The sequence below is a fragment of the Procambarus clarkii genome, chromosome 35 (assembly GCF_040958095.1).
Source record: "Procambarus clarkii isolate CNS0578487 chromosome 35, FALCON_Pclarkii_2.0, whole genome shotgun sequence".
Taxonomy (NCBI): Eukaryota; Metazoa; Arthropoda; class Malacostraca; order Decapoda; family Cambaridae; genus Procambarus; species Procambarus clarkii.
In genome coordinates this window covers 34,509,861-34,529,797 of record NC_091184.1, presented here as the reverse complement: position 1 = coordinate 34,529,797, position 19,937 = coordinate 34,509,861, and the positions used below count along the sequence as shown (strand labels likewise).

Genomic DNA, 19,937 nt, shown 5'->3' with positions numbered 1-19,937 from the left:
AGAGTCAATGCTCGATCCTGCAGACACAACTAGGTGAGTACACAGACACACACACACACACACACACACACACACACACACACACACACACGCACACGCACACACACACACACACGCACACACACACACACATCTTCGTGCGAGGCGAAGCGAGTAATTCAAGATAAATACATATAAGTATATTCACCCTAGACATGCAGGAGTATTATGGGACCTCCCGAGACACGAACAGACAGTCCTCCCAAGATCATGAGGACGACATTGTGTTTTTGTGCTCCTGTGTTCTTGTTGAGGAAGGTGACAGCTTATTGTACATGATATCAGTCTGTTCAGTACACAAGTCCTGTGGAACCAGAGTTATTCTTCCCAGCACTCTCTCTCTCTCTCTCTCTCTCTCTCTCTCTCTCTCTCTCTCTCTCTCTCTCCCACACACATTGACGAACATTGTTTCATGTTTCTTATCACTGTCTGAAACAGTTGCATTCGCACTGCGTCTCACGCTATTTGGCACTTATTCCACACTATTTATGCTATCTCTTTGTGTCTATCAATGTCCTATTATTTCACACTCTGTAAAACAAAGTCCATCTTTGTCCCTTTGACCCAATAGTCTCAAGTGCTAATTCATGAATTTTTGTTTCATCTCACACCGTCTAAATCTACACAATTCTCTCAAGTCGTTTAATTGTCTCCAGTTCAGTATATATATATATAGTTTACACTGTTTTACAATTTTTTGGCAACCCTACACTGACATACTATTTTACATATTTTTTACACAGTCCTACAATAACCTCATACTATTTTACATTTTTATATACATCCTGAGCGGAGCTGGTCGGCCGAGCGGACAGCACGCTGGACTTGTGATCCTGTGGTCCTGGGTTCGATCCCAGGCGCCGGCGAGAAACATTGGGCAGAGTTTCTTTCACCCTATGCCCCTGTTACCTAGCAGTAAAATAGGTACCTGGGTGTTAGTCAGCTGTCACGGGCTGCTTCCTGGGAGTGGAGGCCTGGTCGAGGACCGGGCCGCGGGGACACTAAAAAGCCCCGAAATCATCTCAAAATAACCTCAAGATATCCCTACACTGACATATACTATTTTACACTTTTTTTACACAACTCTACACTGACCTCATTATTTTACAGTTTTTACACAGCTCTACACTGACCTCATATTATTTTACACGTTTTTACACGGCCCTACACTGAACTCATACTGCCACACACAGTCATAATCTATCCCTTACTTTCCCACTTCAGAACAAGGCCACACTCCTAGACTCTCCCACACTCTCCCACATTGTTCTACACTCTCCCACATTGTTCTACACTCTCCCACACTCTCCCACATTGTTCTACACTCTCCCACATTGTTCTACACTCTCCCACACTCTCCCACGTTGTTTTACACTCTCCCACATTGTTCTACACTCTCCCACATTGTTCTACACTCTCCCACATTGTTCTACACTCTCCCACACTCTCCCACGTTGTTTTACACTCTCCCACGTTGTTCTACACTCTCCCACACTCTCCCACGTTGTGTTGTACTCTCCCAGTCTGAATATGCCTCAACAATGTCTCACAATATGCGGTGTTGTTTCTCAACGACTAATATTTTCTTCCTCACCTCACTTAATGTCTCGTAAGAGCTTCCCTGAGACGTTGTCAGGAGGCTGCAAGACGCCACTGACTCTCCTTCTCATCCTTGACTCTCCTTCTCTCCCCCAAACTCTCCTTCTCTCCCCCAAACTCTCCTTCTCTCCCCCAAACTCTCCTTCTCTTCCCTAGACTCTCCTTCTCTCCCCTAGACTCTCCTTCTCTCCCCTAGACTCTCCTTCTCTCCCCCAAACTCTCCTTCTCTCCCCTAGACTCTCCTTCTCTCCCCTAGACTCTCCTCCTCCCCCCCAAACTCTCCTTCTCTCCCCCCAAACTCTCCTTCTCTCCCCTAGACTCTCCTTCTCTCCCCTAGACTCTCCTTCTCTCCCCCAAACTCTCCTTCTCTCCCCCCCAAACTCTCCTTCTCTCCCCTAGACTCTCCTTCTCTCCCTTAGACTCTCCTTCTCTCCCCTAGACTCTCCTTCTCTCCCCTAGACTCTCCTTCTCTCTTACAAACTCTCCTTCTCTCCCCCAAACTCTCCTTCTCTCTCCCAAAACTTTCCTTCTCACCCCCAAAACTCTCCTTCTCTCCTCCCACACCATTTGACCTTCTCTTTCCTCCCTGCCTGACCTTTTCCTTCCCTCCCCCATTACCCTATAGCAACCCCTGACCTTCCCTGACCCTCTCCCCCCTGACCTTCCCTTCCCCTTACCCTTCCTTCCCCTTACAGCCATCCAGCGACACACTCCTCCGCTAAAGCCTTGAGGATCGCGGTATAAACAGTCGTAATTCGTCTTCCAGTAGGCACAAGAGACCAGAGTTCCAAGTTTCTTAGGCCTTAAAAGACTTCCTACAAAAAAGAAATAACGGCGTCGTTAACCTTCTGTTTCTTTTCGTTTATTTTTTGGCGCAGTTGACACTGAGGAGGAACAGACGCCATTTTGAATGTTTACAAAGTTCGGTGTTTCGTATGTATAGGCAAGACAGTGGTTTGTAAATGGCAGGAGGAGGGAAGACAGTGGTAAGCACATACCAGAGTGAGGCAAGAGAGTGCGGTGTGGGTGACAGAGGCAATAAGGTCGAGTATGCAGCACTATTTAGGTTCTAAAAGACATTACGTTAATAGAGAACTGGTAATGTTTTCTCAATATTGGAAAGACCGGACCGTTGGTTATTACAAGCTGGTGGCTGCGGGGGGGGGGGGGTGGACACAGGAGGGGGGGATGGACACAGGAGGGGGGGTGGACACAGGAGGGGGGTGGACACAGGAAGATGGGGGGGTGGACACAGGAGGGGGGGTGGATACAAGAGGGAGGGTGGTGGACACAGGAGGGAGGGGGGGTGGACACAGGAGGGAGGGGGTGGACACAGGAGAGGGGTGGACACAGGAAGAAGGGGGGTGGACATAGGAGGGGGGGTAGACACAGGAGGGAGGGGGGTGGATACAGGAGGGAGGGGGTGGACACAGGAGGGAGGGGGTGGACACAGGAGGGAGGGGGTGGACACAGGAAGAGGGAGGTGGGTGGACACAGGAGGGGGGTGGACACAGGAAGAGGGAGGTGGGTGGACACAGGAAGAGGGGGGTGGACACAGGAAGAGGGGGTGGACACAGGAGGGGGGTGGACACAGGAGGGGGGTGGACACAGGAAGAGGGAGGTGGGTGGACACAGGAAGAGGGGGGTGGACACAGGAAGAGGTGGGTGGACACAGGAGGGGGGTGGACACAGGAAGAGGGAGGTGGGTGGACACAGGAAGAGGTGGGTGGACACAGGAGGGGGGTGGACACAGGAAGAGGGAGGTGGGTGGACACAGGAAGAGGGGGGTGGACACAGGAGGGAGGGGGGTGGACACAGGAGGGGGGTGGATACAGGAGAGGGGGAAGATTATTGGAGGTGAGACACAGAGGCAGGGGTGGGGGGGGGGAGGGGAGGACACATCAGTTCATTTGGAGTCGAAAGACCATTAAAGCACTATAATACATACCTATCAACACTTACCTATGAGTGCCAACTGGAAAGTGAGCTCCAGCTCTCGGCCCCGCCTTCTAACCAGAACAATTGAACACTTCTGGCGGAGGAGGCGGCTCCCACAACCTCATATTATATATGGACCACCTTCACTATGCAACGAATATTGGACAGCGAATTTTGGTATATGCAAAAAACGAGCACAAGAGATACATGGCGGCGATATTTATAATTAGCGGCGTTTGTGAATTAATGAGTAAAGTGAGGGGGTGTAGGAGCGGGGGAGGGGGAGGGGGAGGGGGGTGAGAAAGAGGCAGAAAGAAAACTGGAAGAGGACCAGAAAGGGGCAAATAAAGAGGAATAGGGAGTATGAGGAGAAGATGGCTTCCTTCTACACCTCCCTCCCACATGGAACAGACACCCCCCTCCCCATCCCCTGTACTGTACTCTCTCTTCTCCATGTAATTACTTACACATTTCAAGCCTATTAAACTCTCCTGGACGACCACAGTCCGAGGACTCTCTCCTGGAACACGGAAGGGACCCCCAGAGTCCCACAGGTACTGCCAACTGTCTTCAAAAGAGCAAAAATCCGAGCCAGGTACCCTGGAAGACATCTGGGTGACCTTTGACCTCACAGTAGACGAGCTCCCATGACCCCTGGCGAGTACCCTGACTGACAAAGTAACGCCCCTCTACTGAAAAGGTTGACCTTAAACATCTCGTTGGGGCCTAAATAAATGATGCCCGGTAGCTGGCCACTGAGTGATTCCACCGATAGAATCTCGACCTCACACGCTAAGGGTTCAAGGTTCGAGCCTCTTAAGAGTCCAGGTGAATGGACTGAGTGATCTGTTTATAAGGTCGTGCATTGTTAGGAACGTTAACAGCCAGTTAAGATGGTAGGACATCCGGTAAACTGGTTATCAGTTTCTGCAATTCATATCCGTGTTACTAGTTATTTTCATTTGGTGTCATCATTAGTATTGGCGAAGGACTCAACTACAGCCTATTTGTAAGGTCTGTCTGTCTGTCTGTCTGTGTGTTTGCCTCATGAACCAATCTCTCTTAACACACTCTCCCAATTAAGTGTGAAGTAAGGAACCATCCCATTCATCACGTGACAATGAACCGCCAGCCTCATAATCTCCCGAATTAAAAATTGATTGATTTCACACAAAGCAATTATCACTGGAGCCAAGTTTCAAATAGTTGACAGGTAATAATTAATCATCTGGAAGTCGCCGAGCTTCGGGTTCGAATCTCCCTCGATATTAGTGGTTGTTTTCAGATATGCGGCTCTAAGCCTTTCTCTAAGATGACCTCGCTTGACTCTCAGGAAGTTGAAAGATGCTGGAATCAAAGCGTTAATGTGTTTACAGATGTTCTCTACCTCGAGAGGTACGGTACTTGTCAGAATAAGGCGCCAAGCTGGGAATACTGTGTTGAATGGTAAACATTACGTTAGACGCTATGGTTATCTTGAGGTTATCTTGAGATGATTTTGGGGCTTTAGTGTCCCCGCGGCCCGTCATGGTTTAGTGTCATGGTAAGGTGGAGTTTGTTTTGGTGAAAATACCACAGCAGAAAATACACAATCACAGACGATTACTTCCCCAAAGTTTAAGGAAAGTGGAACAATATTGTCCAAAGTATTCAATATTGCGAGAAACAACTTCTCAAGAGACAACTATCAGAAATTTATGATTAAAAAAAACTAGACAATGCAGTTCAAAAAATATTAAGCTGTAATAAAAATACAATTTCATAATTCCCATTCTGGTAGGTACACCGACGACCTCGTTTCTTGCAGGTCGGCGTTCGATCCCCCGATAGTCAAAAAGCGGATGGGCACAGTTCCTTCCTTCCTATTCTTTCCTGTTATCCCTCCCACGAGCTATACAGCCATATACAGTTATGGCTGTATATGGCTGTATTCCTCCTCATCAATAGACAACCACCGGCGATAAAATCGTGGTCCAAGAGGTAGAGCTCAATCCTGCAGGCACAAATAGGTGAGTATTTCCTTTCCTTACTCATACAACGTCTCGAGCAAGAGGCATATAGCAATTTATATATGATTTTGATAACACTATATCCTGGGCTTTATAACATATGATCAGCCAATTAACGACGAAGTTACACACAGAAATCACAATAGCGTGATGCATCAAATGAACAAATCCACAAGGGCCGTGATGAGGGTTCGAACCTGCGTCCGAGAGCATCCCAGACCCCTGCCTTAATCCGAATCCTCGTCACGGCCCTTGTGGATTTGTTCATTTAACGACGACGTGTTTATCCCGCCAACCAATCACATCCAAGGATCGTTCTTGGCTGATAAGATAGATAAGATACACATGGCCCCAGACAACCATTCCCAAGGTGCTGAGGCTCTCCACCAATCAGCTTTCACGGATAATACAATTAGAGAAGTGTCTTACGCCCGTCTTAATACAAGTAATCACAAGCAAAACAAAAAAAATGTCAAAAACGGATATTATATATAAACGAGGAATAAGAAAACAGGCCGAGAACTGCCTTGACGAATGTGGAAATGAGAAGCGAAGGAGAAGCATGTAGGAGGGAGCAGGAGATAGAGGAGACATGGAGAAACAGCAGCAAATGAGAGAAAAGGAGGATGATAGGGGAGTGTGGAAGGGAGAAGAGAAGGGATGGGAAAGGGGGAGGAGGAGCAGGAAGATAGGTGAAAGAGGCGTGGAAAAGGAGATAAAAATATAACGCAGTTTAAAACAACAAAAGACCAGGAGCGCCATCATGATTGCTATATCATGATGGAAACATCATGGCATGCTCCTTCCCTCTCCTCTTCCATGCTCCTCCTCCTATCCCATCCTCCTCTCCCATGCGACCCTCTCTCCCAGCGTCTCTGCAAGATAAGACTGCAATTAAGAGTAAATCACTCAGCGAGGAGTGCCGAGGTGCTGCACGGAGCAATTGTGCGTAGGTGAGGGAAATGAGGTATGAGGAGAGAGCACGGTGGCGTGATGGGAGGTGTGAGGTGCTGTGAGGGAAGAAGGGAAAAAAAGGGACATATGAGGAGAGAACAAAACAGAATAGTGAACATATAAAGCAGAGAAACGCACACACATGTGATGATATGTTATGTACTTGAACACAGGCGGCAGACAGGAGACGGGAGACAGCAGGCAGACAGCAGGCATACGGTGTATGCGCTGGGAATAATAGTGGAATGGTGAAGACCTTGGACCTCTGGGGGTCATCAGGCAAGAATTACCTCATCTAATACGGAATGTGACCTCCAGACTGTTAGTAAACCCATTCCCTCTACACACACACACACTCACACACACACACACACACACACACGTTACAATCAAGTAAGAATAGGTCAACCTTGCCTAGTACTACCACAATCAGGGTTAAGAATATCGTCTTAAACTTACAAGTTACTGTTGTGTGGCGGTAAAGGTTCCATACCTCAGTGTACTGAATTTGCTTTGTAACTATTGATCACAAAAGTTTTATTTTAATTTAGGCATCCGACACTAATAATATTTAACTTAGTGTTTCAGAATAGTGTTACATCGTCTGTGTTTTGTTTAATACAAAGTAATGAGGAATTTGACTTTTGAGTGAGGGTATATATATATATATATATATATATATATATATATATATATATATATATATATATATATATATATATGACAATGTCAGACCACGGAGGAAAAATGAAACAGGAAATTTCCTTAAGTACTTTCGTATATTAAATACATCTTCAGAAGGTCATTTTACAGATCGAGTGATGGGTATAAATAGGCAGGAAGGAGTGGTGAAGTAAGGTGAGGTACAATACTTGGACAACGCAGACGGCCCATTGGCCCATCAGATGCACCCAATTGACACATCCGATGTAGCCCAATGGCCCATCTGATACAGCAGACATACAAGCATAATATATAGGTAATTATAACTTAAAGAAGTAAATATATACAATAAATTAGTGAGACAAATGTTTTTCAATGATTCTACTTAAATCGCCCTTTAGCTGATCTATTAGAAATGGATCTAAGTTATATAGACCACTGCTAATATTCAAATTACTTTCTTTGGTGATCTGTATCAAAGCAGATTCAATTATGTTTCTGTTATAGGTGCTTTTACAATTTGTTATTGAAGAAGCACTCTCCCAATCAATTTGGTGAGCTTTTTCTGACAAATGCACAAACAAAGCATTAGACAATTGGCCATGTCTTACAGAGTATTTATGTTAGTATTTATGTTAAGACATGGCCAATTGTCTAATGCTTTGTTTGTGCATTTGTCAGAAAAAGCTCACCAAATTGATTGGGAGAGTGCTTCTTCAATAACAAATTGTAAAAGCACCTATAACAGAAACATAATTGAATCTGCTTTGATACAGATCACCAAAGAAAGTAATTTGAATATTAGCAGTGGTCTATATAACTTAGATCCATTTCTAATAGATCAGCTAAAGGGCGATTTAAGTAGAATCATTGAAAAACATTTGTCTCACTAATTTATTGTATATATTTACTTCTTTAAGTTATAATTACCTATATATTATGCTTGTATGTCTGCTGTATCAGATGGGCCATTGGGCTACATCGGATGTGTCAATTGGGTGCATCTGATGGGCCAATGGGCCGTCTGCGTTGTCCAAGTATTGTACCTCACCTTACTTCACCACTCCTTCCTGCCTATTTATACCCATCACTCGATCTGTAAAATGACCTTCTGAAGATGTATTTAATATACGAAAGTACTTAAGGAAATTTCCTGTTTCATTTTTCCTCCGTGGTCTGACATTGTCACATTCTTAATCACGTGTTTATTTTCGTGATATACACATATATATATATATATATATATATATATATATATATATATATATATATATATATATATATATATATATATATATATATATATATATATATATATTCATATTCCTGCCAACCAGCCATACTCTCATTATTTAATTTCTGAAACTGCTGTCTACCACAGAGATAAAATGCGGGCAAGAAAGACACAGACTGTATACAAAGGTAGAAAACGTATATCCAAATCACAATTCACGTCAGATATAATAATTAATAATTATAGTGAATGTATATCCTCTGACATATAGTTGAGAATATATCACAGGATCCAAACTTGACCATCTCACTTGACCTTGGGCGGTTTAAGAGAATTACATTTGCTTAATTTGTTCCTTATTACCATTAAAAGTCTCATTAAGCCAAAGCCTAAAAGCCTAAAAGTCTCCAAGCCTAAAAGTCTCATTAAGCTACGTGACCTCGTCCTCTCATTGACTTTCTAATCGATTTAATCACTTCATTGATCAACCCCAAACAGGTCCACTGAAGTTGAGCCAAGATCAGCAGATCTGGGGTCCTTGTCACTACAATAACACACAGTAATTGCGATAGCCGTTTATCCTCTTGCCCTAAAGCGACATTTGACACAGACAGACAAACACACAATAACCAATTGCACTCTCACCCTCAAGGGAGGTTAACAGAGACAAACGATCACAATTGCTTCCCCCCTTGTGTAGTGACCTGGTCGTGCGAGGGTCAACACATCTCCCACGATCATCACCACTTGTCCTCTTGTGATGGTACAATGGCCGCCCGTCTGTGAGATGGGTCAGCGATCCTTCTTCTCCCATGGAGAGCAGTGTGTTTTCTCCCAGGTGGAGCAGTGTCCCTACTCCCAGGTGGAGCAGTGTCCCTACTCCCAGGTGGAGCAGTGTCCCTACTCCCAGGTGGAGCAGTGTCCCTACTCCCAGGTGGAGCAGTGTCCCTACTCCCAGGTGGAGCAGTGTCCCTACTCCCAGGTGGAGCAGTGTCCCCACTCCCAGGTGGAGCAGTGTCCCTACTCCCAGGTGGAGCAGTGTCCCTACTCCCAGGTGGAGCAGTGTCCCTACTCCCAGGTGGAGCAGTGTCTCTGCTCCTAGGTGAAGAAGTGACACTTCTCCCAGGTGGCGTGATGCATGGTGTCGGGGAGCCTGGACAGTGTCAGCGGACAGTAGGTGTGCTCGGACAGTGGCACCGGACCGTAGGTGTGTGTGTGTGTGTGTGTGTGTGTGTGTGTGGATGTAAGTGTGTGAGTGTGTGTGTGTGTGTGTAGATGTGTGGGTGTCTCTCTGTAAAATGCTAACATAAAAAAACACAATAACGAACACTGAGAACTTCCTCTATCATCATGCACGGAAGTACACGAAACATTACTCGGGAATCAAAACAGAACTCTACATATGAGGCTCAAAGACTCACCATAAAAATGAATTTACACTTACATTTCAAAGACAAAACCACACATCAAATACACAAAGGAATAGACAACCTAAACATCTCATTTGAGTAACGAGTTTAAGTGCGCAATTGATTTTAAAAATTGTAATTAGGCTTGTATAAGATAAAATATTTTTGAAACATTTAATCGCTCTCTAACTTTATCTCGTAGTCTTTATCAAGCTCCTTTTATATCCCTCTTTATCTGTCTCAGTTTGTTTGTGTGTCTTCCTCCAGCAGAACTTGCTCTTATCAGCAGTTGTGTCGCTACTGAGGTGGCAGCTGTTTGTTCATCCGTTTTAGGTGTCGTTATCAACACTACTATCACACCCAGCACCACCACAGCCTCCACCACCATAACCACCACCACCGCCATAACCACCACCACCACACCAACCTTTACAACAGCCACCATTACCACCACCACTATCACTACCACAGCCACAACCACCAGTATCACAGCCAACCTCCACAGCCACCACCACCACTTCCACCAGTATCACAGCCACCACCAGTATCACAGCCAACCTCCACAGCCACCACCACCACTTCCACCAGTATCACAGTCACCATCACACCCACCACCACCACCAGTATCACAGTCACCATCACACCCACCACCACCACCACCACCAGTATCACAGTCACCACCACACCCACCACCACCACCACCACCAGTATCACAGTCACCACCACACCCACCACCACCACCAGTATCACAGCCACCATCACACCCACCACCACCACCACCACCAGTATCACAGTCACCATCACACCCACCACCACCACCACCACCAGTATCACAGTCACCACCACACCCACCACCACCACCAGTATCACAGCCACCATCACACCCACCACCACCACCACCACCAGTATCACAGTCACCATCACACCCACCACCACCACCACCACCAGTATCACAGTCACCATCACACCCACCACCACCACCAGTATCACAGCCACCACCACAGCCATCACACCACCACCACCAATATCACAGCCACCATCACACCCACCACCACCACCACCACCAGTATCACAGCCACCACCACCACCACCACCAATATCACAGCCACCACCACCACCAGTATCACAGCCACCATCACACCCACCACCACCACCACCACCAGTATCACAGCCACCACCACCACCACCAATATCACAGCCACCACCACCACCACCACCACCAATATCACAGCCACCATCACACCCACCACCACCACCAGTATCACAACCACCACCACCGCTCAGGAAGTCCCGGGAACTAAGCTGGGATACAAAATCTTATGTCTCGCAGTACTCTCCGGTGTCTTGTGCTGTGTGGACTGTAGCCTGAGTACACACTATACAGCGTGAGTGTATTGTGCAATGCAGCGAAAGTAAACAGGAATGGAAGGTGTCGAGTGGAAAAAAAATTGAAACAGACGCGAAACAAAGACAAAATTCATTATTTTTTTGTACCCGAAGAGCAGGTGTAGGAAGACATGGACAACAAATAGAGATCAGAGAGCAGATGATAATACGAAAATAAACATGGACATGATAGCCTACTAGGATCAGGCGGGCTGAAGAGAAAGCTCGGATTCTGCCAGAGCAAATCATGATTATTTATTTGAATTCTACGAGCGACCAAAGTCAGACAGGAGGGGGGGGGGGGCTGTATTGTGTGTGTGTGTGTGTGTGTATTCACCTAGTTGTGCTTGCGGGGGTTGAGCTCTGGCCCTTTGGTCCCGCCTCTCAACCGTCAATCATCTGGAGTACAGATTCCTGAGCCTACTGGGCTCTATCATATCTACATTTGAAACTGTGTATGGAGTCAGCCTCCACCACATCACTGCTTAATGCATTCCATTTATTAACTACTTTGACACTGAGAAAGTTCTTTCTAATGTCTCTGGGCTCATTTGGGTACTCAGTTTCCACCTGTGTCCCCTTGTGCGTGTACCACGCGTGTTAAATAATCCATCCTTGTCTACCCTGTTAATTCCCCCCCTGAGAGTTTTGTATGTGGTGATCATGTCTCCCCGAGTTCTGTCTTCCAGCGACGTGATGTACAGTTCCCTCAGCCTTTCTTCGTAATTCAAGCCTCTTAGTTCTGGGACTAGCCTAGTGGCATACCTCTGAACTTTATCTAGCTTCGTCTTGTGCTTGCCAAGATGTGTGTGTGCGTGTGTACGTGTTTGTGTAAGATAGATGGAGGGGAGGCTGTGACTACATAAACAGGATGCTTCTTACTTCATCCTGTAATTATTATCTCGCCTTAACTCTCACTACAATCTAAAAATAACCACACGCATATATTATATATATATATATATATATATATATATATATATATATATATATATATATATATATATATATATATATATATATATATATATATATATATATATATATTGGAGGGAGGGAGATAGGTAAAATTATAAATAGTCTATTTCAATTTCCAAGGTGTTCCAATGATTCTATCAATTTCAGAGAGGAAGCGTGCGTGTTGCAGCCGGCACCCATCATGGCTGCCAACCTCCTGGTGTGGCTGGTGTTAAACTTGCTGCTGCTCTTGGTCCTTTTGCCGTGGTTCAGTGAGGTGGGACAATCTACGTGCAGCGTGCAGGAAGAGAAGGGTGTCGCGTCAGGGAGCAGGCGTCACTGGGCAGCCTCGTGCACGACTACAAGTGACTCCACTGCTCAACTAAACAGGCCAGGCATCGAGGGCCAGCTGGCGAGGCCCACCAGCCTCAACTTGTTACTTGGACTCAAAGATGGCTTTCTCAAGTCAGCCGGTTCTCTGGATCAGCCGGGATCAGCGAGGCGAAGCAAGAGATTCCAAGGTGTTGGTGAGATCTCTGAAACGCCTCAGGCTCGTATGCAGCAAGTCTCAGGAAGTGACAAGTCTCTGCCATCATCAATAGCAACATCTCCCAGCGATGATCACAGCTTGGATACGTCTGCCGGCAATGGCTTCGCTACAGCTGCTCCGGAAAGTGTGTTTGCGAATGTATCATCGAAAACAGCGGCCAGTGGATGGCCCGGCGATACTTGGCTCGACTACGAAGACGTAGTGAGATCAGTGTATAACGGTAGCAAGCAAGCTTCTCTTCAGAAGCTTGGTACACCAGCAGGCCAAGAGTCGACGTTCTTCCACGTTACAGCAGCTGGCACGGCTTCCACTCTGCTCAATGTTCTAGCAACAATGAGTACTACGGAAAGCCAAAAGTCTTCGCTTGTTAGAAAGAGCGTGCTGCTCTGTGATCATCCTCCTCAGACTTACTCTTCAAACTTTCAGGGACAGGCAGAGGTGGTCTGCGGAAGGCACAAGAAATTCCACATACAATTTTCACACACGATACTAATGTGTAAAAATATATATCAATCCTTTCGTGGAATTAAAGCAGAACCACATTATGTTATAATATACGATTCTCAATATGAATATTATTTGGCTGTATATGATGATGAAACGTTTGTTCAGATCTGTGTACCTTTATTTAGAACATTTGATATATGTGAAGAAATGAACTTTCTCACCGTGTGTCGGGAAGCTCGAGTGGGATTTCTACACTCCCACCACTGTCTCAAACCCTCAGAAGGAGCAGACATTTCTGGTGAATTTCTTGCTTCCTTCATTCTGCTAAACGATACTCAGTGCTTTCAAGAATTTTGCAAAGGAACATTGACTGTGATTGATTCAGAAGTAAAAGGAGTACATTACCGACTGTTCAACACGTTAACATCGAGTACTGCTTCTCTATGTTCCTACCAGGCAGAAAGCCTTCACTTTTTCGGCAACAGGCACAACAAAACATTGTATCTGATTGTCAACAATCACTGGCCGTGCTGTTATGACATGTACATCGTGGCGTGGGTGGGCGACCCTTTGGTTCATCGTCTGAACGCTGCTTGGAGCTATCTGCCAGCATCTTGCCAGATAGGTGAAGTACTCCTGATAACTTGGGTGGCGATCATTGGAGCGAGTGGGTTGGTGGGGAACCTGGTGGTGGTGGTGGTCATGTTGAGCGGGGGCCACCACCGGCAGGAGTCTAGCATGATGCGCACCTCCCTGGCGCTCGCTGACTTGATCTGCACACTGTTAGTGGTCTTCCCATCCCTCTGTAATCATCTTGTTCCCTTCTTTTACCCAACTGAGTTTATAGAGGTGCTCCATCCAGACGAGATACTCGACTTTCATCATCGTGAAGATGTTGTTCCGTCGACGGAGAATCCCATCCGCCGCATAGATAATTACGCAGACTACACCAGTGGCTTTTTTTTATTTCAGTCTCTGATGTACTGCGTGTCTTCCACCGTGTCAGTGCTAACCATCTTCTTGCTGAGCCTGGAGAGGTTCGTGCTCACGGGCCGACCACTCCTCTACAGGGACTACTTCACTATGCCCTGGGTTCAAACAGCCATCGCTCTCACCTGGATCACAGGCCTCTCCAGCGCCTTCATGTTCGCCGCTCATTACGACACAAATCTGGGCGCTTCGGTAATTACCTTCACCAAGCTCCCACTTGGGACCTCGGACAATTACCCTAACAGCTTCATCTATGCAATATTATTCTATTGCCAATATTCAATTCTTGTAATTGCAGGAGTTTCTATTATTATCTTCTCAGTGTTAGCGATACACAATTTTGTGAAGACACAGAAGGAGCTGACGGCAGAGTGGGAGAAGATGGCAGTGGCCGGTCCTTACAAGGAAGAGAACCGTCGCATATTGATAACACTGATACTCACTCTAATGCTCTTCCTTGCCTCATGCGTTCCAATCGCCATCGAAATCATTTTCCGTAATATACATTTCAAATTTAAACGCGATACACTATTCACTTACTTTGCTCAGTGGATGTTCGTGTCGAGATCAGCGTGGAACCCCTGGGTGTATAACTTTCGCAGTCGGGAGTTTAAGGAAGAAGTAAGCAAACTATTGGAGGTGTTGCCGGAGTGGATGAGGCTCCAGCCGTCCGGCGCCCGCTCCCGGCGGCTGAGAGACCTCCATGATCTTAACAGTCAGACAAAGCTCTCCAGAATTCTGGAGAGACTCGGACCAAAGGATGAATAATTCCCGAGCAGCTCGGTGATCAATAGTTCACAGTAGAGACAGAAATGTTTTGCATAGATTCATATTAACCCTTAGACTGCTAGGTATATTTTTTGACGAATAAAGTTAAACAGGATCACACTCCTGGTGATATTTTTCAGCCTAATAGTACATAATAAGAGGAAATAAACCTTGTTAGTATATATATAATGTTATTAAGTATTAGAATTTTGGCATTTGTGGAATCAAGTCCGGTTAATATTTGGTAAAATATATTAATTAAGTTTGAAACCATTTGTTGTATTTTTATTCAGTCACCCATATTTAAATTTTGTGTTTTCTATCAATCCCATAAAAAGAGAAAATGTAAAAGTAAGAGTTACCTTTTTATCGAAAAAAACTATAAAAAAAACTATGTAAATATCAGAATTTAATTATTATGAAATATTGTAAATCCAATACAGAACACGGAGCATTTATTAAGAAGTAAATTTCGTTTTAATATTTAATGATATGCGCACACGGGTGGGTGCAGTTAACATTTTATTGACAAACTTAGGTATATACACCAAAGTACTGCTACCTTATTCTATACGAGAGAACATAAGAGTATATAGATCAAGAGCTAGCTCTAAGTTAGCACCCAATAGAGGTTCATGGAAGCATCTGTCCTGAATGGTGAATATACCACAAGAGTTCTGCATGTTCTTGCTAACAGTATATTACGTGACTTGTGCTTGTGTTTACACCAAGAAGAAGCAAGCATATTTTTGTTCTATAATATTATATATTACTATATAAATTATCGCGTATATGTGCGTGTGTGTGTTCACCTAACTAGTGTCAACAGGAAGCTCTAGCTCTGGAGCCCCGGCTCACAGCTATAGTACCTGGTGCATTTATTCCTTCCCTCTCTTAAAATAGCGATACTGCTATTCACAGCTCTTGAAGCTGTGATTGGAGGTGGCTTCCACCACCTCTGGTGGAAGCAAGATCCCTTCACATGTTTACCACTCTCACTGCATGCCGGCGTTTCCATACATTAATCTGGCTCGTGTGTGTCGCCAACTTGCTCCTGTAACTTCTCGTTCTGGTGCCCTTCACCTGCAAGAAACTATATCTAGTTTCTCAATATTTTGCACGTTCTCATAATAAGGCCTCTTGTACTTGCGTCTTTAATGTCCTTACATGTATTTTGTAGACAGTCATCATGGCTCCGGTACCTATTACATGGCAAATTTCTACTATTACGGGCTCACCATAGCCCGTGCTACATGGACACTTCGTTCTGTGTAGCTAAATCTAAAACAACAGCAACTTTCTACTAAATATTATTTTGCTTTACCAGGAATGGGTCGCAAGTTGCGGCTGCATATTGAAGGACTGGTCAAACATTCACGGTGATTACTATTTTGCGGAATTCTCTTGTATTGTAAGCCATAATTGTAAGTCAGTGGGATTTTAAGCCATGATGGCAAGCCAGTTCCATTGTAAGCCAGTGTACCAGTAAGCCATTGGTGTTGCAAGCCAGGGGTGTTACAAGCCAGGGGTGTTACAGGCCAGGGGTGTTACAAGCCAGGGGTTTCACACAAGGCTAATAAAGCTTTTAATTAAATTTATAAGGCATTCCTCATTTCAGGGCGAATTTTAATTAACAAAGAGCAAAGTAGAAATACCAGGAGCAGGCAAAGAGTTGGGGGGGGGGGAGCAGTGGGAGGAGACAACACGCTCACACAGTACGAAATGAAAATAAGGCAAGACAGAGAAGGCCGGGCAGACTGCATATTTCTGGACTGCCAAAAAGCCGTTGATACAGTACCACACAGAAGGCTACTCAGACAGTCCGAGTCATCCATGGCAACCTTGAGAGTGTTCGACGACAGGGGTCGCCAAAACAAGAGTGGAAGCATCGATAAACTACATCTTCCTAGATGCCTAAGTTGTGTTGATACTGTTTCTTATAATTGGAGAAGCAGGCTTGAATATACAGTGGCACGTGACTACACGAAGGAGTAACTTAGAGATGGGAAACGGAAAGTCGTAGTGGGAGGCAATATCAAAACGGATTTATTTAAAAAGTTAGGTCCCACGAGACTCACTCCTGGGTCCCATGCTCTTATCAACAGAAACAATCTACACCAATCTTGAGATGATTTCGGGGCTTTAGTGTCCCCGCGGCCCGGTCCTCGACCAGGCCTCCACCCCCCAGGAAGCAGCCCGTGACAGCTGACTAACACCCAGGTACCTATTTACTGCTAGGTAACAGGGGCATAGGGTGAAAGAAACTCTGCCAATTGTTTCTCGCCGGCGCCTGGGATCGAACCCAGGATCACAAGTTCAGCGTGCTGTCCGCTCGGCCGACCGGCTCCCTCCAAGAGGGACCAAGAGGCAAGTTCTTACAATATCAACGCTTGCAAGGGACACAGAGTCGATGAGAAGGGTGAAGACCGTGCAGGAACGAACACCACAGACGAAGGAAGTCAACCAGCTGCAGGTCTAGATACACACACATGGCTACTGGAGTTCAGTCCCTGCAAATGTACGGTCATGAGAATGGGAAGATAGGAAAGGTGGTCCAGGTGCACAGCAGCATGAGAGGGAAGCAGAGAAAGCACTCACAAACGGGATGGGACGCGGACGTCAGATCTAACAGCTGTTGTGACACGAAACTTAAAGATTAACTTAACTAGATGAACTAATCGATGGGATTTACCATCGATTAGTTCTCCCACTATAGAACTCACTCCACTGTATTTACCTGGTAAATACAGTGGAGTGAGGCGACGAGCACATACGTTCACAGAGAAAGAATGGAAACAAAATAATGAGTGAGAGATAGTGAGAGACAATGAGAACGAGTGTGAGAATGAGAGAGAGAGAGAGACAAGGAGAGGGGAAATGTTCTGGGCCTTCCTGATGTAAATATTTACCAGGAAGGATACCGATTGTGCCGTATCTAAAATTAAATCGGCACTCTGGCACCTACCACCAATACGATCCATATTGTAACCAAAGGAATCTGCAGTATACATTCTACAAGAAGAGACCTACATACGTACATATATATAACTCCAAATATATACACAAGTATACACACATATAAAGGCTATACAGTACATTGATCCATCTCTTAATACTATATACGTATGAATATATACATGAAAATAAATACTTTAATCGCTATCACCCAGGAAAGTATGATTTACGAATATAGTTTTTCTTAGTAATAATATTGCAGTCTCGGATCAAGTGCAACTGATGGCTTGGTCAGGGAGGGACGAAACACACAGGCCTCTCGTGGGACCAGGAAAAAGCACGTTGATACGCAGCCCATTAATTACCACATTACGAGACGAAATTTATCAGTACAGTAGACTCATTTTATCAATAGAGATCAATATATTAGACTCCAACAGTGGCAGACTTTAACAACACTGTGTCCAATCACTTGGGCTGGACGGCAGAGCAACGGTCTCGCTTCATGAAAGTCGGCGTTCAATCCCCGACCGTCCAAGTGGTTGGGCACCATTCCTTTCCTCCCTCCGTCCTGTCCTAAATCCTTATCCTGACCTCTTCCAAGTCAGGATAAGGATATAGTATAGTCGTGGTGGGTTAGGGGTGCTTTCACCTGATAATTACCCATCCCTTCCAACAACATTGCCAGACTTCAACAATGTATGTACACTTATTCTGTCTTTCTCTTTTGGAAGGTCTCCCCTCTCCCTCTCCCTCTTCCCCTATTCCCTCTCTTTCATCCACTATCCCCCTCTCCCTTAGAGACTTCAACCGCCCGCCTCCCCGCTTCTTTACAACGAAGTCTTCCACAAAAACCTCGATCTCTGCAGACTCATCGTCTTCGATTCCTTCGTCAGTGTTTTGTCTCCTGATTCGCCGGCGACTGGGATGTCCCCCCCCCCTCCTCTATCCCAGTCAGAGGGGCAGTCGGGGGGAGGGATATTCGGGTGGGGGACAGAGCAGTTCTCTTTCTCATCTGCGTTTAGATTTCCTGTGCCTGCCTTACAAATATATGTGAGAAGGATGCGGGAGTGTGAGAGAGAGAGAGAGAGAGAGAGAGAGAGAGAGAGAGAGAGAGAGAGAGAGAGAGAGAGAGAGAGAGAGAGAGAGAGAGGGAGGAGAGAGGAGGGTCAAACAGACACACAGAGTGAAAGTGTGTGTTGTGGTACGAACAGGAGGAGGAGGAGTTACAAAAGATCGAGTGGAGAAAGAAGTTAAGGAGTAGGATGAGAAGGAGGTGGCGGCGGGTGAGGAGACAGTGAGCAGTTGCAGGTAAAAACTGGAGGAGAAAATGGAGGTAGAAAAAAAGACTGATGAGCAAGAGGAGGAGGAGGAGGAGGAGGAGGTAGAACAGAAGGGAAAAGAGAAGCTGCAGATCAAGACGAAGGGCGAAGACGGAGTCCTGAGCAGTAAAGATGTGAAACAAATGGAAGAGAGACTTGCACTAGTGCAGGAAAACAATACGACAGAAAACGTGGAATAAGGAAGTCAAAAAATTAACAGTAGGTTACCTTACCTTGAGGTTACCTTGAGGTGCTTCCGGGGCTTAGCGTCCCCGCGGCCCGGTCGTCGACCAGGCCTCCTGGTTGCTGGCACTATGTTAGAAATGAGAGGGATGGAGAGAGCTTCCTTCACATGGTAAATGCTCCAATGGAGACCCAACTGGATGATACTCATTTTGCGAGGTCTCAACTGGTTTCTCAAAGACCCTCAAATAGGGTAGTTAATACGAGATTAGAGGTTTAGTGCGGGGAGTGTCCTGTTCCCGCCTTAACTAATCCCTTTACAATACGCTTTTCCCCCCTAACAGAGTACCAATCTCTACTAAGGGTGCCGATCTGTACTTCCCAGAACTATCCCAGTGCCAGGGCGGGCGGGGGGGGGGGGAGGTCAATTTGTATCTCAAGATACTCAATCTGTTCCAAGCATCTTATATATATATTTTTTTTTTTGAACCAATCTCTGCTATCTGGCAAGTGTTATCAAATATAAATCATTGC

At 45.5% G+C, this 19,937-nt stretch overlaps 1 protein-coding gene across 1 annotated transcript; it reads left to right on the top strand.

The window, feature by feature from the left end:
- Positions 1 to 11,179: 11,179 nt before the first annotated feature.
- On the top strand, positions 11,180 to 15,216 carry LOC123768449 (uncharacterized). The gene is made up of 2 exons (XM_045758997.2): positions 11,180 to 11,230; positions 12,357 to 15,216. The coding sequence occupies exon 2, from the start codon at positions 12,391 to 12,393 to the stop codon at positions 14,941 to 14,943; it is 2,553 nt and encodes an 850-aa protein (XP_045614953.2). The 5' UTR covers positions 11,180 to 11,230; positions 12,357 to 12,390; the 3' UTR covers positions 14,944 to 15,216.
- Positions 15,217 to 19,937: the final 4,721 nt, after the last annotated feature.

What these genes read in the sequence shown, in the direction of transcription:
- LOC123768449 (XM_045758997.2), top strand. Translation starts at nt 12,391, where the DNA reads ATGGCTGCCAACCTCCTGGTGTGGCTGGTGTTAAACTTGCTGCTGCTC.